The sequence below is a fragment of the Alexandromys fortis genome, unplaced genomic scaffold (genome assembly GCF_014885135.2).
Source record: "Alexandromys fortis isolate MF-2015 unplaced genomic scaffold, M_Fortis_MF-2015_v1.1 scaffold_41, whole genome shotgun sequence".
Lineage (NCBI taxonomy): Eukaryota > Metazoa > Chordata > Mammalia > Rodentia > Cricetidae > Alexandromys > Alexandromys fortis.
Window position 1 is genome coordinate 4,087,430 of NW_026067923.1, and position 24,196 is coordinate 4,111,625.

The 24,196-nt window shown below is 37.9% G+C and overlaps 1 protein-coding gene across 7 annotated transcripts in view; it reads left to right on the plus strand.

Annotated features, from left to right (window-relative positions):
- Naaladl2 (N-acetylated alpha-linked acidic dipeptidase like 2) overlaps nucleotides 1-24,196 on the plus strand; it is a 1,236,187-nt gene that overhangs the window by 569,758 nt on the left and 642,233 nt on the right. For all 7 annotated transcript variants that reach the window (XM_050142050.1, XM_050142054.1, XM_050142052.1 and 4 more), the window contains one exon: nucleotides 4,067-4,568. In XM_050142050.1, coding sequence (XP_049998007.1) covers nucleotides 4,067-4,568 — 502 coding nt within the window. The remainder of the gene's footprint in view (nucleotides 1-4,066; nucleotides 4,569-24,196) is intronic.

The window sequence follows — 24,196 nt, forward strand, 5'->3', positions numbered from 1 at the left end:
TAGCCAGTTTGGATGTTCACTTTCCTAGTGAACATGGACGGAGGGGGGAGGACCTTGGACTTTCTACAGGGCAGGGAACCCTGACTGCTCTCTGGACTGGAGAAGGAGGGGGAGAGAAGTGGGGGAGGGGGAGAGAAGTGGGGGGAGGGAAAGAAGGATGGGAGGAGGGGGAGGGAAATGGGAGGCTGGGAGGAGGCGGAAACTTTTTTTTTTCTTTTCCTTTTTTCAATTAAAAAAATAAAATAAAAAAAACTGCAAGTAGTAGATAAGCTTCGGTTTATGTTGCCATGTTTACAGAGGTAACATCTTTCCAAGGTAACAGAGAATCCCTTCCCTTTTCTAAGTTCTTTTTCTTAGCATTGAGACAGCATCCCAGCATGTGGAGCATCCCTGGCTAGCAGCCATTCTAAGATCTGCAAATGAACTGTGCTCATGCTTTCTTATTTGTAATATTTTCCTTGCCTGATTTCCTGGTTCACATTCCTCCCCTTTTGGTAAAACTACTAAAAGAACTATGTTTTCAAGATTTCTTTCTTTCTCTTTTTCTTTCTTGCTTTTCTTTCCCCTTTCTTCTTTCCTGCCTTTCTTTTCATTCTCCCTCCCTCCCTCCTTCTCCCTCCCTCCCTCCTTCTCCCTCCCTCCCTCTCCCTTCCTCCCTTCCTTCCTTCCTTCCTTCCTTCCTTCCTTCCTTCCTTCCTTCCTTCTTTCCTTCCTTCCTTCTTTTCTTCCTTTGTGTATTTTTGTGTAGGAGTGCTTGTCTGAATGTTTGATCATGTTTCATGTATGTCTACTGCCTGTGGATGCCAGAAGAGTTCAGATCCACACAGTAGTTTTGTGTTCTAGGAGCTGAATCCACCTCCTCTTTAAGGACAGCAAGTATTCAAGTTCTGAGCTATTCTCTCCAACTCTAAGTATAGACATTCTTAAATAATGATTTTCATTTTTCTGTGACCCACATATGTGGTATCTTCGTCGATATGGTGTAACTGTCCAGTTGTAGTGGTTAACCAGGAGTAATGTCAATAACCTGTGCTGTCTGGGGTTCTGTGGGAAATCATTTCTCGAAGAGAAATAATCCTGGCACTAAGTTTGTATTTGCTAGACTGTGATGGCTACTAGAGGAGCTGTTCCTTTGTTACAGGGTAATTTGTTTTAAATTCTCTCTCTCTCTCTCTCTCTCTCTCTCTCTCTCTCTCTCTCTCTCTCTCTCTCTCTGTGTGTGTGTGCATGTGTTTTGAAGCTTCTACAGTAGTAAATTTCCATATGACATTTTCAAAAGGTCTCTAGTGTTCATTATCACATCCTTTACCCTTTCTTCCCACCTCAACTCACAGAACCCTTTTAGTGCCATTACTTCTTTCCCCTCATTTTACCATCACATTGTATCCCCTCTCCCCCAAAAGCCCTTCCATTGTGGTCTCTCACAAACTTCCTGACCTCTATGGATATTCTAAAATGAACACACATATCTACATATTCAACACAAACATACACATACAAGAAAAAAGAAAATAAAGTTAGTCTTTAGGGGTCTGAATTTCTTCAGTGGAACCTAGAACTAGTAACATGATTGGAGCTAAGAGCCTGGGACTATATGCCACATGCCTGAAGGGTGGGGCTACTACTGTCATTCAAATCAATTAACATTGTATTAAAATGAGCTTAGTCACTTACCATTATCCACATACAGTAGTGCATCTCTCAACCCTCATCAAAGCAGCTTCTTGTTGTAGTAGATAGTGATCAGCAGAAACCCACACACAACTTGTCAAAATACAGAGAATAAAAGACTGTGAATGTTTAGCACTAATTGGGACCTTGTAGCATATGCTATTCCCCTAAGGCATAGGGATGATGGAGGAAGAGGGAGCACAAAGACAGTAGGAGTCATAGGCTGTGTATGACTGCAGTAAAGCAGTGTTCTGGACAGAAGACAGTTGTATTTATGAACTCACAGCAGTTGGGACACCATGCAGAATACTTATACAAGTTCAAGGCAGGCAAAATCTCAGCGTGGAGTCTTAGAAGATGGATGCCCCTTTCTGAGGACCTATTTGCAGTTGAAACTGCTTAGAAAGAGTATGTCGGTTTTCTTTAAGGTTCTATGATCCTGCCCTTAGTAGGACCATGCTCCAGGGTGGACCCTTCACCTGAGCGTAATTGCAATCACTGCGTTTAAATAACCAAATGAAGGGCATGAAATTGGATGAATAGAGATGTAGGGGTAGATTTAGAAGGATTAGGGTAGGCAGGTAAATATGATCAAAATACATTATATGAAATTCTTGAGGAATTAAGAAATGGTATTAAAAATAATAAGAAAGCTTAAATTCATTCTTTCCATACATTCTATTAGAACAGCTCTGCAGATTTTGTCTGTTCTTTTGTGTTTTGTTTGTATTTGTCTCTTAAGATTGATTGTTTTGTTTCCCTTGTAGGTAGAAGGACCCATCCATCTTTACCTTTGTTCCTTCTCCTACTGACTGATATAAATGACATGCTCTGTTTGGGCTTAATTCTGGATAAGAATGAATCCTAGTTGACAGAGTAGTATATGGGAATTTTTGAATTATATTTGTGTTGTGCATGATTGAATATTAAGTTACATGTAATATTCCTAAAAATTGAGAGCTTTTCTGTTATTTGGGTCTCTGTTAGCCAACCTGTGAGATGTCAGAATTTGGTGGCTGATGCTACCTTCTCTCATGAGGTCCTGGTTTTTAATATTCCTTGTTAATGTTGATTTGTCAATGACTATCATTAAGAATTAACTTCCAAATATCACTTGAGCTTTGTGCTTTGCTATTTCTACTGGGAGATACAGAAATATTACAAAGCATGATGAAGGACTCAGCATCCAGCTAAGATGACAAATCCGTACACACAAAAATAAAGTGGAAACACTATAGACACTGTCATTTGCAGTGATAATGTTCCAGTGGCTTTCAAAACTGTGGCTTCCTACAGTTAATTAGGTGACTTATCTTAAAACCACTCTGCAGGACACAACGGACAGTCATCCAAAACTGTAGGAAAGAACAACTTCCATGGGCCACTTGCAAGGTTCTGAAGCTAAGAAAGACCTCCCTGCTGCCAAAGGGTTTGGTCTTTGGACCTATTCCATGCTGTACTTTTACTTAAACCTCACTGTTCTAGGCTAGTTCACGTCATAGTTCCTGGGAGTAGTTTACTCCTCTATGACAGTTTAAAATTTCCCAGCCCCTTTCTTCAGCTACAGCTGTATGAATGTGCCATGTTTTCCTTCATGCAGTTCTACAGATCAGACCCTTGTTGATCACTTTACCACTTCCAACTTTAGTTTGCAGAAACAACTCAAGTACACATAAACATTTTAAGGGTTTTTATCCTCTTTTCCTCATAAGAGATAAAATCATTACTTCATTGCATTTGTCCTTACATCATTTAACGTTGTTTCTAAAGTGGTTAACATTGACTTCATGTTATACATTTTGGATATTTATGTGCTCCAGTCACTCTCTACAGCTACAGAGATTGGTTGTGTATGTGTATATTTTAATGCTTTTTAAATAGTATTTCTGCCAAATACTTTCAACTTTTATTGTGTAGATCTTATTTATTATATTTAACAGAGAAATAGGATTAAATTGCTGATCACTAAAGGTTGGTTTCCATGGGGAAATGATTACCCTTACTAAATGTAGGGGGCCTGTGTGCACATGATTTGAAGGCAGAAGTCAAGGGCAGATGTTCTCACTTTTCTTATAGAGATGGGTCTTGAACATGCACATGTATCTAAGATACCTGTCCAGCAAGTCCCAGGGATTCCATGTTTCTGCCTCCCAGATGCCAGGATTGTAGGAGTCTGTACCATCACAGTCAGCTCTCTTGCCTGAGTATTGGAGTCTGACCATAAACCCTCATGTTTGAGCTATGCATGCCTAAGCCATCTGTCCAGACATGAATCATTGAAGTTTTATGCTCCCACATAGACATCCTTGTTAAATATTTTGTTTTTACTTTTAATTTTAAAAATAAAAAGCCTATTTTAATTTAGTATAATTTTCATTTTCTCTTATTTCCATAGGTAAAAAGATGGCTTATCAGAAGGTCAATGCAGATTTAAGAACCTCAGGAAACTCACCTTACTTAGACAATGACGACATCCAAGCCACTGCCCTTGACTTAGAGTGGGATATGGAGAAAGAACTGGAAGAACCTGGCTTTGACCAGTTCCAGCAAGATAATACTGAGACTCAGAACTTGGGGCACTCAGAAACTTTAGACCTCCATCTTGATTCCATTCAACCAGCTGCTTCACCCAAAGGAAGGTTCCAGAGACTTGAAGAAGAGCCTGACTATATTACCCACTACCCAAGATCGACACCAAAGAGCAAACACTGCAACCTTTGCTACCTTTTAAAAGTAGTTTGCACAGCCACCACTTTATTTATTTCTGGAATTCTAATAGGTTATTATGCACATATGAATTGCCCTTCTGATGACACACCATCAGGAACAAAGGACCTTCAGTTATACCAGGATATTCTCAAGACAATCAAAGCAGAAGATATTAAGAAGTCTTTCAGGTAGGTGCAGAGGAATGGATGTTGGGATGCATTTCCTAGAAAATAAATCTCTAAAGTAAGATTGCACTGGAGATACAAGCAAGTTTGTCAAGTTGGTGGATACAACTTATGCCAGGAATAGAAACTTATAGAAGGACATGCATTTTCAGGTTTTTGGTTCTGCAATATAAATTTATGATGTAGTTCTATGAATTGATAATAGTAAGCATGACTACAATGGCAACTAAATGACTCTAGCCTATGCATTTTCTCCCTTTGAGAAAGCCTGATAGGCTGTGTTGAGATGCAAAGATGGTTTGAATCAAAGGTAATAAAAACTAGGATATTTGTCCTATGGTTACAAACATGATTGGCACTATAATGTGATTTATAGGATGAGATAACTGCCATTAATTACTCAAGGGGGATTGGGGCTGCTGACACCCTGCATTCTTCCCCTTTCAAGCAGGCACTCTCTGTTTAAATACGCCAGATTCCAACATTCAGACAGTTCAAAACGCTGTGGTCTCGACTGTGCATGACTTAGTGGATAGCTATGGGACCAGAATGCATTGATTACTCAATCAAATTATAATAAACAAGTCTTATTGAGAACTTAATGTGAGTTGATAGGAAGAGCACCAATGTCACACCTGTGACAATTTGACAATTGTGTTTGTTATTGGCTGGCAGTTTAATGCATAATAAAATGGATGGAGAAGAAATACCGGCAAATGTCTTCCGAGAACTTAGGAGAAACAAGCATCCCTTTAATCATTTATACGTAGCTGGAGCCCAACATTGCTGCCTTCCCAGGATGTTTGTTGTGGGTGACAATGATTTACAGCTGCAGAGTTGCTGGCAAGTGAGCATGTCTAGTGATCTTCCTGGGAAAACTTACACGGAAGATGTACGATGTGTAGCAACGCTGATGAATTCTAATACTCTCCCTGAACACATGTCTAAGTGACAGATGGGAATACTGTTCTTCTGCACAGCTTGTCTGCTTTTCACTGCTGCTTAAGCATCCATGGAAGTGTAATTGGCAGGTGATAATGCTTTCTATGATATTTCCCAATGTAAACCTTCTGTACTGAATTGAGTTAAAAGTTGTGTTTTATAAAGATCTACTGTGTCAGTTATGGGTTGACCTATACATCAGGAAATTCCTTAAATATTTCAAGGAATGAGTATTCAATTATTTTACTTTATTTCATGTGTTGTGTAAGGTTTATGTACACATGTATCTGAAGAGATCAGTATCAGGGGTTTTCCTTATTTGTTCTCCATCTTCTTTTTGAGATAGTGTCTGTTTCTCTTTGAAGCTGCTGTTATATATTCACCCAGTTGACCAACATGCCATAGTGTCTTTCTGTTTTCTTCTTCTTCCCAATACTAAGACTGCAGCTGTTACTCATAGCCATGCCTGGTTATTGCATGAGCTATATGGAAAGAAATCACATACGCTTGCAAGACATGTACTTTATTGACCAAGCTACCTCTCTAGTCAGCCCCTGAACAGTAGATATTCAATGTCGGTCTGTTATTTCATCACTGGTGAAGAATGTGAAACTTTTCAGAAGATAGGGAGGCAGTCCAGAATGAAGCCACCATTAAACTTAGAAAAATAAATTGGTGGAAACCGGACTTTCCTGTTTACACAAGTGCAGGCAGGATGCAGCCTCAACTGGGGACAATAGCAGGTCTGTAGAGGGTGAGAAGCATAGCATCCCAGTTTGCTCCTGCCCCTCAGGGTCCTAGAAGATCCTCCAATGACTGAATCCAGAAGGATGCTCACTGGGAAACTGCTTCTAAACGTTTCAGAGGCTGAAACAGGGAAGGGAAGAAGGTCTTCATAAGTGATGCCTCTGGCAGAGAGGTGCAGTCTCTCAAACAGAACCAGTAGAGTAGAACCATGCAACCAGTGAAGTAGAACCATGTAAAGCTGGGTTTACTTCACCAAGGCATTCAGGGTCAGTTTACTTCATCAAGGCAAACAGGCTTCTGCAAGGGACTGTAGATTAATTTCCTTTTAACATTAAGGGAATTGCTTTCTTCCCAAGCTACATGTCAGTTCTCAGTTTATCAGCAAAGTGTAGTTCATGGACTCAAACCTAATTTTTTTTCTTTACTTTGACTTAGTCAGAGTTAAGTCTGTATGAGGTCATGGGGGATTTCCTCTTTGATTTTATTTACTAACTAGGCTACATATATGTTTTCCTTCTTTGCACCTTATTAATTTTGTTTAGTTTTCAGCACTTTGAAAAGCTTGCTAATATCCTTATTTCAAATAAACAACAAATGATAAAAATTTAAATATATAACTAAGTAAAAGTACTATTTTTCCAATAATGGAACTTGAAGGTGTGTGGATTTTATTTTCTAATTAAATGAAATAAAATCAATTAAATATGATATGTCTAAATTTAGCCCCAAAATACACTTTACAAGGGATTAGTCTGTAGGAATATCCCATGGTAAGACACATATTCAACTGTGCTATATAAAATTTTCTTATTCATATGGTTTTCTTAGATAATAGTGATTTTGCCCAAATATGTTTGTACAAGTATCTGAATAATATCCTCTCAGTCAATGTCAGTTTTTCCTCAAAAATATTGTTATTCCATTGATCAACAAGTCTGGTCCTCTGCCAACACCATACTGTTTTAATTACTATAGCTCTGTAGTACAATTTAAGATCAGGGATGTTGATACACACTAGTTATTTGATTATTTAGGATCTTGCTTGCTATCCTGGGATTTTGTGTTAATATAAGAAGCTGAAAATTATCTTTTCTATCCCTGTGAATAATTGTCTTGTAATATTGATTAAGATTGCATAGAACCTACAGATTGCTTTTGGTAGGATGGTCATTTTACTCTATTAATCCTGAGTGTATATTTTAATGCAATAATTTTCTTGGGTTTTGACAATCCAGATACCATAAAATATAGAATGGAAGAAAAGTATGTACTCTAGATATGTCTCCTACTATTTCACTTTACATAAATATTAGGACAACATATGCAAATGCTTTAAATTATCAACCAAAAATCACCCATTCTAGTACCTTTTTAAAAAATAACTCTTACCTTTACCTATCAATCAAAAAATTGCATTGTGCCACAAATATTTTCTTGATAACTACTTTAGATGTATCATCAATTAAATATACTTAGAACAATGTTTGCAGTTAATGAATGTAAGTATATATAAGCACACTAACATACTGCTTGGTGGTAAGTGCTATAGGTGTTAGGAACTTTCTTCAGCCATTCCACATAAAAGAACATTTAAGTTCTTCCAAACATTCTTAGAGATAAATGTTTGTATTTTTATTTAGTTATTCTTTTCTCCATAAATGCCTGGAAGCAAATAACCACTTCAGAGAGTTTAATTTAGTTGTTTACTTTGTAATATAAAATTGCTTTGCAAAACCACCTGCCTTCTAGGTCCTCATTACTGTTTGTTTTTGATAGACCAAAAATAAAGTTATATCATTTTTGATTTGTTAATTGATTTCATTTGTATTTCTTTTTGCTTATATCAACTACTTTTTAAAGAATCCACCTCACCTAGATTTTACAGGTTCAGAAACAAAATAATATAATAGAAAAATAGAATGTGATATATATAGCAATTGTTGAGTTTATTTTGTAGTTACATTTTTAAATTTTAGTTTTTGTTTTTAATTTCATGCACAGATATTGTATTTAAATAATTTCCATCCCATTCTAGCTTTCCTCCACATCCCCCTATCAAAGTCATGACCACTTTAATTATTATCATTTTACACACACACGCACACACACACACACACACACCACCTATTAATTTCATTCCATGTAGATCATATGTTCATGTGTTTTGAGTAGACAACTTGCAACTGGATAACTTTGTAGTTGCTCATGCTTATTTGGAGTGGAAGACTAATTATCCCTCTTTTAGCACCTAGTAATTGCATGTAGATTTTTTTCATCTAGGGATGGGTCTTGTGAACTCTCCCCCATCGTCAGTAACATGTCATGGGCAGTGTCATTGTGCTTGTCTTGTTTAGTCAACCATGTCCTTGAGTTTCTGTGCATGCGGTTTGCCTGTCATATGTAATGCTATCTCACAGTGGAGGCTCTTACAGTCTTTCTCCTTCCTCTTCTCCAGTGTTTCCTGAATCTTAGGTGTAGTAGGGGTTGTCTTGTCAATGTATCAGTTTGGATTGGATGCCCCACAGTAAATTGTTCTCTACATCTTGGCCAGCTGTGGATTTCTATAATCTGTCTGCTTTAAAAAGAAAATAATTTTATGAAGGGTGAAAGCTACACATATCTGTGAGTATAGGAGAAGTATCTAGAAGGCAGCTAGAATGCAGTTAGAAACTACTAAAGCAATTTGGGAACAGGACAATAGTAAGTTCTCAAAGGCTGTTGACTTTATTAGCCATAGGAAGATAGGTTTATAATAATAAACCTCTTTCCTATTGAGTGTGCCATCAGTTGATTTCTCCTGGATCTATGTGCCACTATCATACATTGGGATATCTTCCATGCTGGTCATTGTTGTAGTTTGTTAGCTTTGATGCAGGGTGGGGTATTGATAGATTTTTTTCTCCCTTGACAGCTTACATAACAACTCCTGATACTATGAGAGCTAGTCCTCAGGGAAGACTAGCCCCACTCAATTCTTCCATGTCTTATTTCACAAGTGTGTGGTGTCTTCAGCAAGAAGTTCTACCCTTCTCAGAAGTGACTGAGGGCATAACATAACCTACAATGTTTGGAGTCTTTCGTGCTCCCCTGATCAATAACTTGAAGAGAGGATTTCCATGCCTGGCACTGTTCCGTTGTTGTTGCTGCTCTTTGTTATATTTTGTTTTAGACAGCCTATGTGTCTTGAAGGAAGCATTACCACTGCAAGTACCATAACTTCTTTGAAATATATAGGTGTGTGTACATGTATATATGCATATATATGTACGTCTGTGTGTTTACACATATGCTTACATATGTATGCATTTTAGGCAACTATGTTTTCCTGTGACTTTTCAAACACTCTTGATGTTATTTTCCTTCCTCCCTTCCTTTGTCTTTGTATTGCCTCCCTCCTAAATCCCCAGCTACCCAGCTTTCATCCATTTTGGTCTCCATAGTACCTTGTCCTGCTCTCATTCCTATAGATGCATTTTGTTATCAAATGCACTGTAAGTTTATCAAATGTAACAACAAGATAAAGTTCTCTAGCAATTTGTCTCATTTAAAGATCTACACTTCTTGGAGTGTTTTAATTTATTACCTGCCTTGATACAGTGAGTTAGACATGTGTGAAGTTACACTATGAAGTCATCTTTATGTATGTAAAACATTTTCATCCTTAGATTAACTGTTCAAAAAACCTTTAAAAATATTTTAAGTACTTTCAACATTGTGGTGATGATTGAGAGTCTTCTCAGAAACATAACCAATTGTGGCATTTCAGAAATAGTAATATTCTAGTAATTATTTTATTTAATATGAAAAATGGAAGTTGCTTCTCAAATCCCATTTATATTTGATATTTTGAAATGTATTTTCAAGGATCATCTTCTTCCCCTTCACATACTCTTCCTTCTTTCTTAAAAGAACTATTTTGTGTATATTCCTATGGGTTTATACCTGGGAGCTCAGTCTTCAGAGGCCATAAGATGACATCAGATTCCCCAGAACAGAAGTTCAGTGGGTAGAGAACCACCCGGCAGGAACTGGGATTAGAGCTTAGATTGTTTTAACTACTGCTCAGTCTCTCTACCTTCTTTGTTCAACTCTTTTTATTCTCTTTTACTTTACTTTAGCAACTAATTTATTTTACTATTGTGTGTATGTAATAATACTCTGTACTAGGTAACCCTACTTAGAACATTTTAGTTAGGTGTCTGTGATTTAAGGACATTACCCAAGGCATGACAAATGGGCAACATACTTAAATTCCTTCGCATTTCTCTTTCTCCTGTACCCATGAATCACAGCACTTGGCACTACTGTTTCTAACTCCTTAGAGTCCTTTTAGTTCCACACATTAGCAGATCTTACTTGAGAGTCAGAGGAACAGAAGGGAAGTTCTTCCAGTCTTATTCTAATGGGATCGCTATGCTAGATCACGTGATGAGAATCAGCTTTATTGAAATTATCTTTGCCAGAGTATCCATCGCAACACTGACAGGTGACCATACTCTAAGAAGCCTGGGTTTTGGTTTGAATTGCCCTTTTGTGATCCTTCAAATTTGATCACCTTAAAGGAGGATGTATAGGCTCAAGATATCTAGGGCAGAATATGGATTTGTTTTACTCCTCTTCTAATTTCTTCCTTCTCTGTTCACAAGTAAGAAGAATGTAAAGAGCTCTGCTGCCTTGTGGTCCCTTGATTCAGCTCACCTTCTAGCTTCCTTGTTATATAATGTCACTGTTTTTCCTAGGCTCAGTTCCCACACCTGCCCTTCATCATTCCCACCTCTTTCTATTCTAAAAAGAAATGAATCATTGATGTTGCTCCAGAATATTCAACACCTACATTCTTCACCTAAAAATGAAAGCAGAAAAGTCCTTCATGAACACGGGGGGTTAATGTCTGCATTATCAAAGAGCTAGATATAATTTGGTGTTAGTGGCAATTTTGTCCTCTGACCAACAGAATCTGTCATATCTGTTCTCCTGTGTTTTATACCAAGGCCCATTCCTGCTGTTCTACACTACTGCCATTCTCAACCCAGAACTGTCTCTGTACTTCCTGGTTTTAGTCATTGCATAATTGTTCTGGTGATTCTTCTTCACTCTTCTCATTCTGTTCCTTTTCTTTCTTTCTTTTTTTTATTTTTCATTTTACATCGTGCATTAGAGAAGATGATAGCTGGAACATTGGGACAAATGAAGAAAGCATAAAGGCACTGCTATTTTAATTAAAGAAAAATGTGTAAACGTATAACCAGTGTCATAAGTCAAACTATGCAAATGATGACTGAATTTACCAGAAAAAGAAATGATGGTTTCTTAAGAAAGTAATTAGATATTATACCATTGAGCTTCCACATTACAATTATACATTGTCTTAAATTTAATCATAAAAGGAATGCATAGGATATGATAGTTTAATTAGGCAGAGAACCTCATTACTCTGAACTTTAGATAAAGCATTGCTTAACTTAGAATTGTTTAAAATCATGAAAAAAGACATTACTATTTTTTACTGATTGAATAAGACTCACAGATATATGAGAGTTAAAGTCCTACCTCCTCTTCAGGTAAATGAGGATTGTTGAAAAGAGAGGTTTTGCCTGCAATGCCCTCAACTTGCTCAAATACTAGCTGCCTAGAATGTATGGTCCAAGTATCATCTCTATCATAGCTCTTTCATGTCACATAAATTTTGTATCATTTTCCTCTCTCTATCCCTGCAACTAACTCTATGCACGTCAAGTACTTAGGGGTGTACTACTTTCCACAGTGTAGGGAAAAAAAAGAATTCGACAAATTGAGTAGTACTAGACAGGAGTTCAATAAAACTAGCATTGAAGAGCATAGAGCCAGCACATGGTTGCCCTTGATAAACCTTTCTTTCCTGTGCATTATCCTTTCAATTGCTGGAAAATAAAATGACATTCTGATTACACATGGTTCCTTAGGGATTTTTTCATATATTTAATGCACATTTTAACAGCTTGTACCCAATATTAATTTTTAAGTTGGAAGGCTTTGTTTTTATTACATAAACATAAACATAGATATGAAGTTCTACTACAGTACAGCTGAGATTGGGGGGGGGCAGTTTTTACTGGCTTTCTGTTTTATCTTGAAGTATCACTTTATTTCTACCCCCTCTCTTTCTTCTTCCTCCTCCTACTCCTCCTCCTCCTCCTCCTCCTCCTCCTCCTCCTCCTCCTCCTTCTTCTTCTTCTTCTCTCTCTCTCTCTCTCTCTCTCTCTCTCTCTCTCTCCTTCCCCTTCTCCTTCCTTTCCTTCTCCTTCTTCTTCCTCTTCTACTTCTTTTCCTGTATCTCTTTATTTCAATCTACTGAATCCCTCAAGTCTTACTGTACAACACAAAAGGACCTGGGACTTGCTGGGTCTCACAGGCTGATTTCAAACTCATGATCTTCCTGTCCCTGCAACCTGAGAGTTGGGAATCTATATGTATACCATATTGATGCTTTCCTGACAGTGAGATATTTCTATCTCATTCATCAAGATCTATAGACTGACTCAGAAGTTTGTCCTGAAATTTGTTTAACTTTAATATAGTCACATGCTTTTGTTCTTTTTCTTATGAATTGACTATATTATGCTCTTATTTCCATTCACCATCTTATCTTATTCATTTCAAACAGAAGCAAACTGAGTCAGGTGTAATAAAAAGAGATAAAATAATCATTTCCTCAATGAACATGCATATCAGCTTCTTGTTGGCTTGCCCAGCTTTCTAGCACGCCTACTGTAAAAGTGTTGGCAATGACAACAGTAGCTGGAGTAAGGCGGGGTTTCAGCAAGTAGAGGTTGACAATGGCGCATGCGTTTTTCTCTTTAACAGTTAAGGAAATCAAGATTCAAAGGTCGGGCACAGTCATGTGAAAGTTAAAATTTGAAAGTCCAAAGCTGCAGAAATCTAGGAAGATACTTGAAATTTTCTGCCAAAGACATCAATTCAGTAGTCTCATAAAGATGCTTTACATGTAACAGAGTAATGCATATTTAAAATAGATTGTATAACATTTATCAAAGCAAACTAAATATTTTATCGTATTCACTGAAAATTTCCAACAGGTCTTTCTAGATGGGACAGAAACTAAATATGGCTGGTAGTTTAAGTCCACAAAGCAAATGAAGGAAACATCACACACACACGCACACACACACACACACACACACACTCACACACAAATACACACACACATGCACACACACATCATGCACACACATACAACTCTTGTTGTCTTTGTTTCTCTGGAGAACACAGGATAAATCTATAGTGATAATTGAACCTATATAAAATGGTATAATTTAACTCGATTAAAAAATCCTGTATAATTTTTTAATAATTTAAACTATCTCCTCTTAGGAATAAACTGAATAATGATGCTGAATATATTATGCTCAATGAAGAGTAATTCTTCACAAATGTGGTCTAGCTTTTGAGAAAGTGATAAAGAGAAAAGGTGAATTTAAGGCCAGGCTACCGGCATTGGAAGTTCCTATCAAAACTGAATTTTTTAAAAATTAGCTGGTCTTGGCTAGCATCATAAAACCTTATGTTGAATTCTTAGTACTAAAATAAATGTTGGTAATTACTTTTATGTCACTAATTAGTGTATTTTTGGAACTTATTTTAATGTAGACCTACTCAAAATGTACAAAGATACAATTTTAAATTGCATTATACTGCATCTACCAAAGTTTTCTCCAGCATATTCAGTTCATGGCATCAACATGAAGTCAATTGCCCAAGCAAAATTACACTTCCTAAATTTACAAAGTGACATTCTTATCTAAAAAGAAGATTGAAGTTTTCTTCCTTTTCATTATAACTGGACAAATATATTAAATTTTCTATGTCTGATTTGGGAAATCAGTTTCTGCCTTCACTAGCTGATTGTGTGCTGTGTCTGGGTCCTTTACAAATGAACTGCAATTCTATTGCTTAAAAACTGCCTTCTTGTGCAACACGATGCAGTAATGAATTAAATCCAAATGAGCCTCATATTCACAGTGCCGTTAGACAGAACTCATCCCTTGCGGAACTTTTTATTATCTAATACAAGGCAAGCTAATGTCTTCCCCTCATGGTTCACTTCTCAGAAGGGTGTGCAGCTCAGCACAAGAAATAAAGAAAACTATGATTTGGGATCAAATTGTCTTTTTATAAACTCTCAAAACCACTGAGAGCACTTTAACATGTCCCCAAATATGCAAGTCAAATTTTGCTAGAACAAGAAATAAAGGGAGCTGTTTCATTCTTTGGAGAATATTTCTGTCTGTGATAGAAAGAAACTGAAGTGAGCCATTTTCTTTGAACAGAAATGTGTGCAGGTGGTTTTTACTCTCAATAAAAATAAAATAAGTGTGGGTGTTTTCTCGCTTTTTTCTTCTCTGGGTTCATCATATTAACTCTATTCTGTGGGGAAGAACTTGTTAAATCAGCTTGTACCAATATTGTAGTTCAAGCTGCATAGATCTAAAGCTCTAATTTATTAACTTGATAAGTTTTCTAATTCAATGAAACACCAGCTATTCCCTTGTAACTACCTAAGACATATCTAGAGTGCATATTTTAATTTAACTTTATATTTCAAAATGTAACTTGCCACTGCATATGGGCACATGGTAACGGTGGAAAACATTTCCTGTATTTCACTAGGACAGTCCATATACAGCCTATTGAGTTTTCTGTCACAGGCTATTAATTCCGGCTCCCTAGGCTCTTTGTCCCATGCTCATTGAGAAAAGGCCTTTCCATATTTCTCGATGCTCTCTCTTGCTCAATGTCATCTTTGGTATTTGGTATAATACATTGTCCAGATCTAACCCTCCCCTCTCTGGTTTTGAACATAGCACCTAAATTCCTATATAATGTTCAATTTATATAATGTATGAATATAAAATACTATGAATTAAGAAAAGTCAATATGCTTCTCAATATAGGAAACTAGGGCAAAGGTAAAAGCAGATCAAAACAATACCCTTCTGTGAGGAACATCTCTTCCTAACTTAAGCATTTGCATTGTTCTTCTTAAAATTGCTTTGCTTTTACTTTTGTGTAGAGTGTTCACCTGCAGGTCTGACTGTGTACTGCTGTGCACAGTGCCCACAGGGCCAGAGGACAGCACCTTAGAGCTCAAGTTCCAGTTGTCTGTAGCTAAAATGCTAGGAACCAAACCTGGGTTCTCTGCAAAAGCAGCAAGCTTCTAAGCCATTTTACCTCTAACTCTCTAAGCCTAGCATTCTACCCACTAAATTATTTCTCCAGACCCACTTGTTTTTACTAAATATTCCTGTTAAAAATAACACCTGGTGGTGGTGGCACACGCCTTTAATCCCAGCACTCAGGAGGCAGAGCCAGGCGGATCTCTGTGAGTTCGAGGCCAGCCGGGTCTACAAGAGCTAGTTCCAGGACAGGAACCAAAAGCTACGGAGAAAGCCTGTCTCGAAAAAAAAAATAATAATAACACCTGGTAGGATACCGACACAAGTCTTATTTGGGTGCCTCTTAACACTGTTTCACTTATTCCCCTAGAGTTGAGTCTCAGGGCCTAAGCAGGAAGTATAGGGAAGATTATTAGTTGTTGTTATCATTGTTTATTTACTGCTTTCTTTGTAAGAAGTCATCAGCCATTCACCATTGAAGGACTTTCACTGACTGTCATCCTAGTAAGCCTCGTCTTGATCTACTCCCCAGGGTTCTTTGAAATTTCTCCCTTCTTCTGTTATTCTCTTTTCTGAAATAATATCCTGCTATGTGTAAAATATAGAACACAAAAGGAATACATCCCACGACATCTTAGATCTTATGAGAATTATTTTTACTTATAAATTATTGCAATATGAAGAACTGAGCATGAATACTGGAGAGGAGAAGGGTGTGCAAAAAGGTGGGGCTTTTCAGGAGTGTGCCCTGAATGGCCAAAAATGATAGATAAATAAATACATGGCTGAGTTGTTTGACTTTCAGAAATGACACACACGAGTGTGGAGGGAAGAAGTAGCAAAGAGAAATCAATGTGGCTGGTAAGGACGTATTCTTCAGAAACAGTACATTTGTAAGAAGAATGAGTCTTTGGGAGTAAACTGAAATAATTTCAAGGATGATCTTGACATGAACTTGTTAAATTAGGTAAAAGCTCATAAAGTGCTGCAAGAAGGAATCCTGAAGTCTAGACATGCGTTTTCCGAAGATAACTCAGTCTTAAACAGTCTGGGAAAAGGGGCAGATGTCCCCTATACGGTATACAAATAGGAAGTATCTGTCAAATATGCAGTTGGCCCATAAAGTGGTGGAGTATCTGTGAATAAGTGGACACCTAGCTATTAACCTAAGGACCATGATTCCTATAAATGGCATTCAAATCTCATCAAAACTTCCCGCCCAACTTGAAATAACACAAGTTTCCATGCTTTGAGATCTGGTGTCCCTACTAGTCTTTTGTACAATGATTTGTCAAGATCTGTGAAATGCCTGAGGTTTTATAACACTGTTATATCTTAGTTAGCCTGCTTTAGTTGCATGAATATCAATGGAAGACCTGAAACTTAGGGGCGAGACCAACATAGTGAATTCCTGTTTAATAAACTTGGCAGCATCTAAGTATGAGTAATGTGATCCCCACTTCATTCAAGGTTACTAAAGATGGCTTGGTGACACCCAAAGCTATTCGGAATGGAGCTTTGAGACCAGGGATACCTCTCCCACCCATGCCCGCTTACTTTTTTTTTCTTTCTTTTTTTTTTTTCTGGATTGAAAGTGTAGCTTTCTGTTCTTCTCAAGGCAACTGATGAATGCATCTGTTCAAGAGTGTAAACAGACCTGTCCACTTTTCATGGAGGAAATGCTGTTATTATCTTCCAAGTCTGTCTTCTGCTTCTCAGGTCTCTGGGTCTTTGTGGTTTGCAGAAAATTGTGGCAGCGTCTCAGTAAGTCATTTCTCATCTGCACACACTAAGTGGTGCTTCGCGTACATAAGCCTTGTTGAGCTAAGAGAGTGAAGCTTTCAGAGGACCATGGTCTGAACTCTGGTTTCAAGAAACCTAATGAGAGACAGAGGAAACCACAGCCAGAGGTGGCAGCTCAATGCTCAGACGAGTAATACACAAAGAGCCCTCGGGGGAAAAGGCCCGGATCTCAGAGTATAGCAGTGTAATTTCTCCCTTTGGCTGAAGCATCACAGCAAACATAACTGATAAATCAAAGCTAGCAGGTGGAGGACAAAAAGAATTCAAGGGTATCTCAGGGTCAAGGTCTGGAATAACAGGTGGATATGCGGGTTTTACTTAAATAGCTGATTTCTTCCAACATGATATTTTAGGCTTATATGAATTGAACGAATTTATCCTATAAACTGTGCACTGCTTTTTAAATACAGTGTATATGTTTCTCTCTGTAAGTTATATGTTTATTTTTGTTGAGTCCTTTTTACACTGAAAATCAAATAGCTAGTTGTGGTATAAGATACTCCAAAGAGGATGAAAAGGTTTAGGACAGATAGAAGTTCTAGGAAAAGTTCTAAATCCTAAGCCATAGTCATGATGGTCCATCAATACACCGATATTCCACAATGCCCAGATCAAAACCTGATGCCTAAAGTTCAAACAGTGGGTGTGAGTTTTATTAGTTATTTTAGTAACTTTTTTCCATTTATTTTACATACCAACCAGTTTCCCCCTCTGCTCACTTCCTGAACCCTCTCCTTTCCCATCTACCCTCCACCCCATCCACTCCTCCTCCATCTCCCAGGGCTGGGGTTGGGAAGATAGAGGGATGGAAACTAGGGAATGCGGGTTGGCCGGGCTGGGTGCAGGGGGTGGGTTGGCAGCAACATGGAGGGGGGAGCAACAAAAGTGATGCCTTGATGTGGGGCATTTTGGAGTTAGGGAGAAACCTGGTGCCAGAGAAACCACCAGTATTCCACCAGAATGACCCCAACCAAGGCTCCTAGCAATGATAAAGAGGGTTCCTGAGCTGGTCGTCCACTGTAGCAGATTGGTAACTTCCCCTAATTGCCATCAGGAATGATCTATGCAGCAAATGATGGAAGCAGAGGCAGAGATCCACAGACAAGCACTGCTCTGAGCTTAGAGAATCTTGCGGAAGAAAGGGAGGAGGGATTGTAGCAGCTCACGGGGATCGGGTGGGGGGGGCGGGGTTCAGGTGATGATGGGAAAACCCATGCAGACAGCTGACCTGAGATCACAGGAGCTCATGGACCTGGAACCAACAGTCAAGAGCGTGAATGGGACCCATGTAGGCCCTCTGCATGTGTGTTACAATCTTGTATCCTGGTCTAACAGTAAGACTTCTAACAAGGAGATCAGGATCTCTCCCTGACTTTTAACTGGCCTTGGTAACCTGTTTCCCATGCTGGATTAACTGGCACCACCAGGGTAGTAGTAGCTCGGTCTTGCCTCAACTTGATGTGCCATGCTTTGCTTAAGCCCATTGGAGGCCTGCCCCTTTCTGAAGGGTGTGAGTTTTAAAAAGTGTATATCTATAGTTCTCATGGAAGATTTAGATCATAGCATTAGACTCAGAAAGGAGAAGAGACGGAGGAGGAGTATAGGAAGGGGAACAATAATCAGGATAGATTGTATGAGAAAAAAAATATTTTCAATAAAAAGAAATTCCATAAAAAGAAGCAATGAAAAACTGACTAAGTCAACTTACATATTGGTGATACAATTCACTAATTGTTGGTGATACAATTCACCTTGGCCAATTCAATACCAAAGAATAGGAGTTTTCTTTGTCTTGTTTCTTTGTTGTTGTTGTTTGTTCGTTTGTTTGTTTGGAGCAATTACATTGATTAGCTAATCTGAATCCAGTCTTTCATCATAAACTAGAATGGATTTTTAAATCATTGGATATAGAAATGAAGAGTATATAGGACTCATGTATGTTGGCAGGAATCCTACCAGTGTGTCACAGCCTCTCACTCCAATTAAATTCATTTAAACACATTCATAAACTTGATTTTAAGCGAAATCAAGACACTATGTTTTGTGTTGTTGTTGACAAAACAGTAGCAGTGCTCTGAATCCATTTGGATTAGCTGTGATAGAACCCATAAGTACTTGAATTATGTTTTAGAAACAGCATCCTAGTTTGGTATTGTACTGTGCCTTCAGGTAAGAAGGGGAATTAAGGTTTGAGGGGAGGGGGGCTGTATGTGCCTGGTCTTACAAAAAGAGCACACTGACTTTTACTTCTTTGTTATTTAATATCCATCTTAAGGAGTTTATACTTGCTTTGTATCATAGACACCAAGGGATTAACTAGTTCTTTAACTGATTAGTGCCATGATTTTGCAGAGCACATAGTAATATAAACATAGGTTTATTTTTAGTTGTTCAAATGAAAAAGAAATTATAAGTCATAAATAAAACTCTAAATATTTGCTAGTGACAGACAGATAGTATGCTTATTTCGATGGTATTTTGAGGTCAAGTCTGTAAGTATAATGTTGGGCTAAAAGTGATCCTTGTAGGCAGCAAGTCTAAACCCCTTCTGTATTTTGTTGGGCTAAAATGACCCGTTTTGAAGGCATTTTCTGGGTCTATGGATTGGAAGGCTCAAGATCTTTACAGCAGGGAGAGGTGAACAAATGTATTTTCTTCCTGCAGAAGCGACTAGCTTATTTTCCTCCTGTCAAGTCCTATTGAAGACCGTCAACATTCTGAGACTTTAGTCTCCTCCTAGGCCTCCCAGTGGCCAAAGATAAACCATGGAGCTGAAACAAAGCACTTGACTTTTGTGTGTCGTTAATGAATATGTTACTAGTACTTGGACAAATTCAAATAGATAAATAAATAAAGCATAAAGACAAAATAAAATGATCCCAGGAACAGTAATGAGTTATTAGTTTCTATCACCAAATGATGTGGTTGAGTATGAACAGCATGCAGGGGAAATTGCATTAGAAATTAATTTTCAAAAGCAGTAAGTTGTGAATAAAACACTCAACATAGTACATTCTGGCTAAACAGGAGAAAGCAATTGCTCAGTTGAGTGTCTCTTGTGTTCAATACTCTATAATGCCCAAATCAAAGTTTTTAATAAATTTTAAAAATGCAAGTTATCCAAATCTGCAGCCGGGTTCCAGCTCAGCAAGCTCTGTCAGCATGGCTTACAAGCCAGCACCTTTTCTGCTCTAACGATGCCATGATGGATGGAGAACGGCTCCTGCTGCCCATTTATCTCCCATGATTACTGCTCTGAGCATATTGATTCTTTCTGAGGCTTCTTAGACTCAAGGCTGCCGTGCAGGTAGAGACACCATCAGTTTTATACAGTGTGCTCTTAATGTGCTCCAATTTTCACCTCTTTAGACAAGATGTGCGAGTCAATAACTAGCAATAAATTAAATTTTTTACTCATTCTAAGGAAACACCTGAGAATTTTCCCCATCACAATACAGTCATGTGCTGCACAATGAGATTGCTGCTAACAATAGACTCTACAGACCATGGTGGTCCCCTGAGTCTGCATTGCTCATTAGTAGTGAAACTATGACAGTATATGTAAGTCTGAGCTGTCATGGTCACACAGCAGTGAAATCACCTAAAGGGGGGAATTTACCCAGAGTTATGCTGTGATTCATTATATTCTGTATACTCAACAAATATAGAGAAATATAAATTATAAAAAGTCACTACTAAATAATCAAAAACCCCTAAATTGTATTCCCCTTTTATTTAGTGGCTGTTATTGAAATTGTGCTTGCCATAATATTGGGTAACAGAAAATTTAAAGGTACATGAGTAGAATTCTTATTTTAAAAAATCTCAAAATATTAGAAAAAATGTGGGAAGATGTTTAATTAAATGATAAAACTAAATATACTATGATATGGTCAACAATTAGGAAACAGTAATACTTTTTTAATTTTGGTTTTTTTTTAATTTATTTATTTATTTATTAAAGATTTCTGTCTCTTCCCCACCGCCGCCTCCCCTTTCCCTCCCCCTCCCCCAATCAAGTCCCCCCCCCTCGTCAGCCCAAAAAGCAATCAGGGTTCTCTGCCCGGTGGGAAGTCCAAGGACCACCCACCTCCATCCAGGTCCAGTAAGGTGAGCATCCACGAAACTGCCTAGGCTCCCACGAAACCAATAGGTCCAGTAGAATCAAAACCCGTTGCCATTGTTCTTGAGGTCTCAGTAGTCCTCCTTGTCCGCTATGTTCAGCGAGACCAGTTTTGACCCAGGCTTTTTCAGACCCAGGCCAGCTGGCCTTGGTGAGTTCCTGATAGAACATCCCCATTGTCTCAGTGTATGGGTGCACCCCTCGCGGTCCTGAGTTCCTTGCTTGTGCTCTCTCTCCTTCTGCTCCTGATTTGGACCTTGAGATTTCAGTCCGGTGCTCCAATGTGGGTCTCTGTCTCTGTCTCCTTTCATCGCCTGATGAAGTTTAATATTCAGGAGGATGTCTATATGATTTTCTTTGGGTTTAGCTTCTCTAAGAACCCTAATTATAGGTTCAATGTCCTTTATTTATGGCTAGAAACCAAATATGAGTGAGAACATCCCATGTTCGAAGAATGGATGAAGAAAGTATGGAATATATACATATTAGAGAAACAGTAATACTTATTAGGAAGATTCAAAATAACAGAGACACACATGCAGGCAAAAGAAATAAAAACTTGAATGAGATTTGAAGGAGCCTCTCAGAAAAAATAGGTAAAATTGTAAGACATTTAGGTATGTGCTTATTTGGAACAAGTAAATGGCCTGTGATTCTGTGAGGCTAGACTGTAGCACTGAAGAGGACGACTTTAGGACAAGGTGTGTAGTCTGAGGGAGTCCGAGACCAAAGAGAAGGGTAGCAGAAGACCAGGGGAGAAGGAGCCACGGAGATAGACTGAAGTTAGAACATACGTCTTTCTGTGCCATCTTAAAGCATTTGGTTCATCTGTAACCTTAAGACTGAGGAATGCCTCAGGGAGAGACATTTTGGAAGAACGGAAAAAGCAGAAGGACGGACACTGTAAGAGAACCCTGACAGGAAGAGCTGTTGTAATGGTTCCCTTTCTTTGACTGCTGTGAGAGGAATGAGAGTAAACCTCATGGAATGGGAAGCCAGCCTGTGGCTTTCAGAAGTCCTTTAGAGACAGTTCACATGGTGGGTGCTGCCTCTGCAGAAGTCAAGAAAGATCCTTGTCTTCCTGACTGAATTAAACTGAAAATGGCAGTAGGTCAAACAATTTTCGTCCTTCCTAAAATAACCTAACAATTATTTTCTTGTTGCCTATCTTAAGCAAAGCCCACTGTGGTACACCATGGTGTGATTAAAACAGTATTTAATACGTTACTTGGGCATTAAACCATTAACATTGTATTTAAGAATCTCCTGAAAGAATGGATTTCTAAACAGAGTGTGAAGAAGCATGGTCTTATGCTTTTAGCCCTTTATTCATTTGGGACTTGCAACGAAAGCCAAGGACTTGGTCTCATAAAGGAGACCGAGTGTTGCCTTCTAAGCTGGTGTTCCTGCAGCTCTAACTGAAATGACAAGAGCGAAAGCCATTAAAGAGCAACACTGGAATCGATCAGAGATAATGAAATTGCATTGGCCCAAGTATTAATCAATTTTAATAATTGTGTGTTACAACAGGTTTTGCAGTAAAGGGCTGTTATTTTCAATTCTGCTCACTTACACTCTGACCACATCGTTGTCACACAACTGAAAAGCATAGCTATATTCAACACCTGTGGTTATAATCCACTTCATTCATTTGCTTTTTCTTTGCAAATTTGTATAAACTCCAACTTGGCTAATTGGTTATTGAAACCATTTAAATGAACTCTTTCTTTCTTGCTATATAGATATAACCTTTAAAAGCCTGTCTTCAAATAGAGCAAGACTAATTGAGGATAATAAAAAATCAATACTGGAACAAATGGTGTCTTGATTCATCAGCTTTTCACAAAGCTATAAACTGATTCAATAAAATAATCATCAATCAAATCACAGACAGATTTGTATTCTCTTATAGTTCTGTGCTTTTTATACCTTTTCAAATGGCATCTTATATTTTAACTTTTAACTTTAACTTTTAAAGTAACCAACTCCCAGTTTAAGTAAGTTTTTTTCTTTTGCCCTTTCTAAAAAAGTATATTAAAAAATAATCTATTCACACAGGGATTGTTCCTTTACTGATTTAGGTTTGTCCACATGACTGCACAGGTTTGAAGATTTAGTGCATGTTGGTTAAGTCATAATGCTAGCTACTTACATAGGTGACATAATTCAGACTATTTTGCCAAAGTGTAACCGAGAATAGATAGGTGCCCAACTCTCTGCTTCAAAGTTTGAGCTTACTCTACCATTGCTGTGACTACTTGTTGGCTTGCAAAGTGGAGGATAAAAAATCTTATCACTGGATCTTGGAAAAAAATAATTAAAGAGACATAGGAGCTAATTTTAATTATGTCTCTTATTAGAGATGTATTTTGATCATATTTATCTCCACCAGCTCTTTCCAGACCAACCTCTATCCTTAGCCACATTTTTCTGTCCTTTAAAATCAATATTGAAATAATTGTTTTCATACAGCATATGATGTTCATGCATTTTCCCTTTCCCGACTCCTCCCAGATCCTTTCCTCCTCTCTACTCACACAACCCCATGCCTTCCTCTATAAAAAAAAATTAAAAAATGAAGAAACAAAGGCAAAACAACAGCAATAGTATAAAAAAGACAAGAAATCACAGACACACATAAAAAAGAACCCATTGAAAAAACAAAACAAAAAATTAAAATATGGTTCCAAAAGACCAATAGGACAAAAAAATGCCCAAACTTTATGAGACACAATGTCTATCAAAGCACCATTGAGTTGATTGTCTCCTTATTCTTTATTATTATTATTATTATTATTATTATTATTATTATTAGTCCTTGCCATTGGATGGCAGTTGCAGAG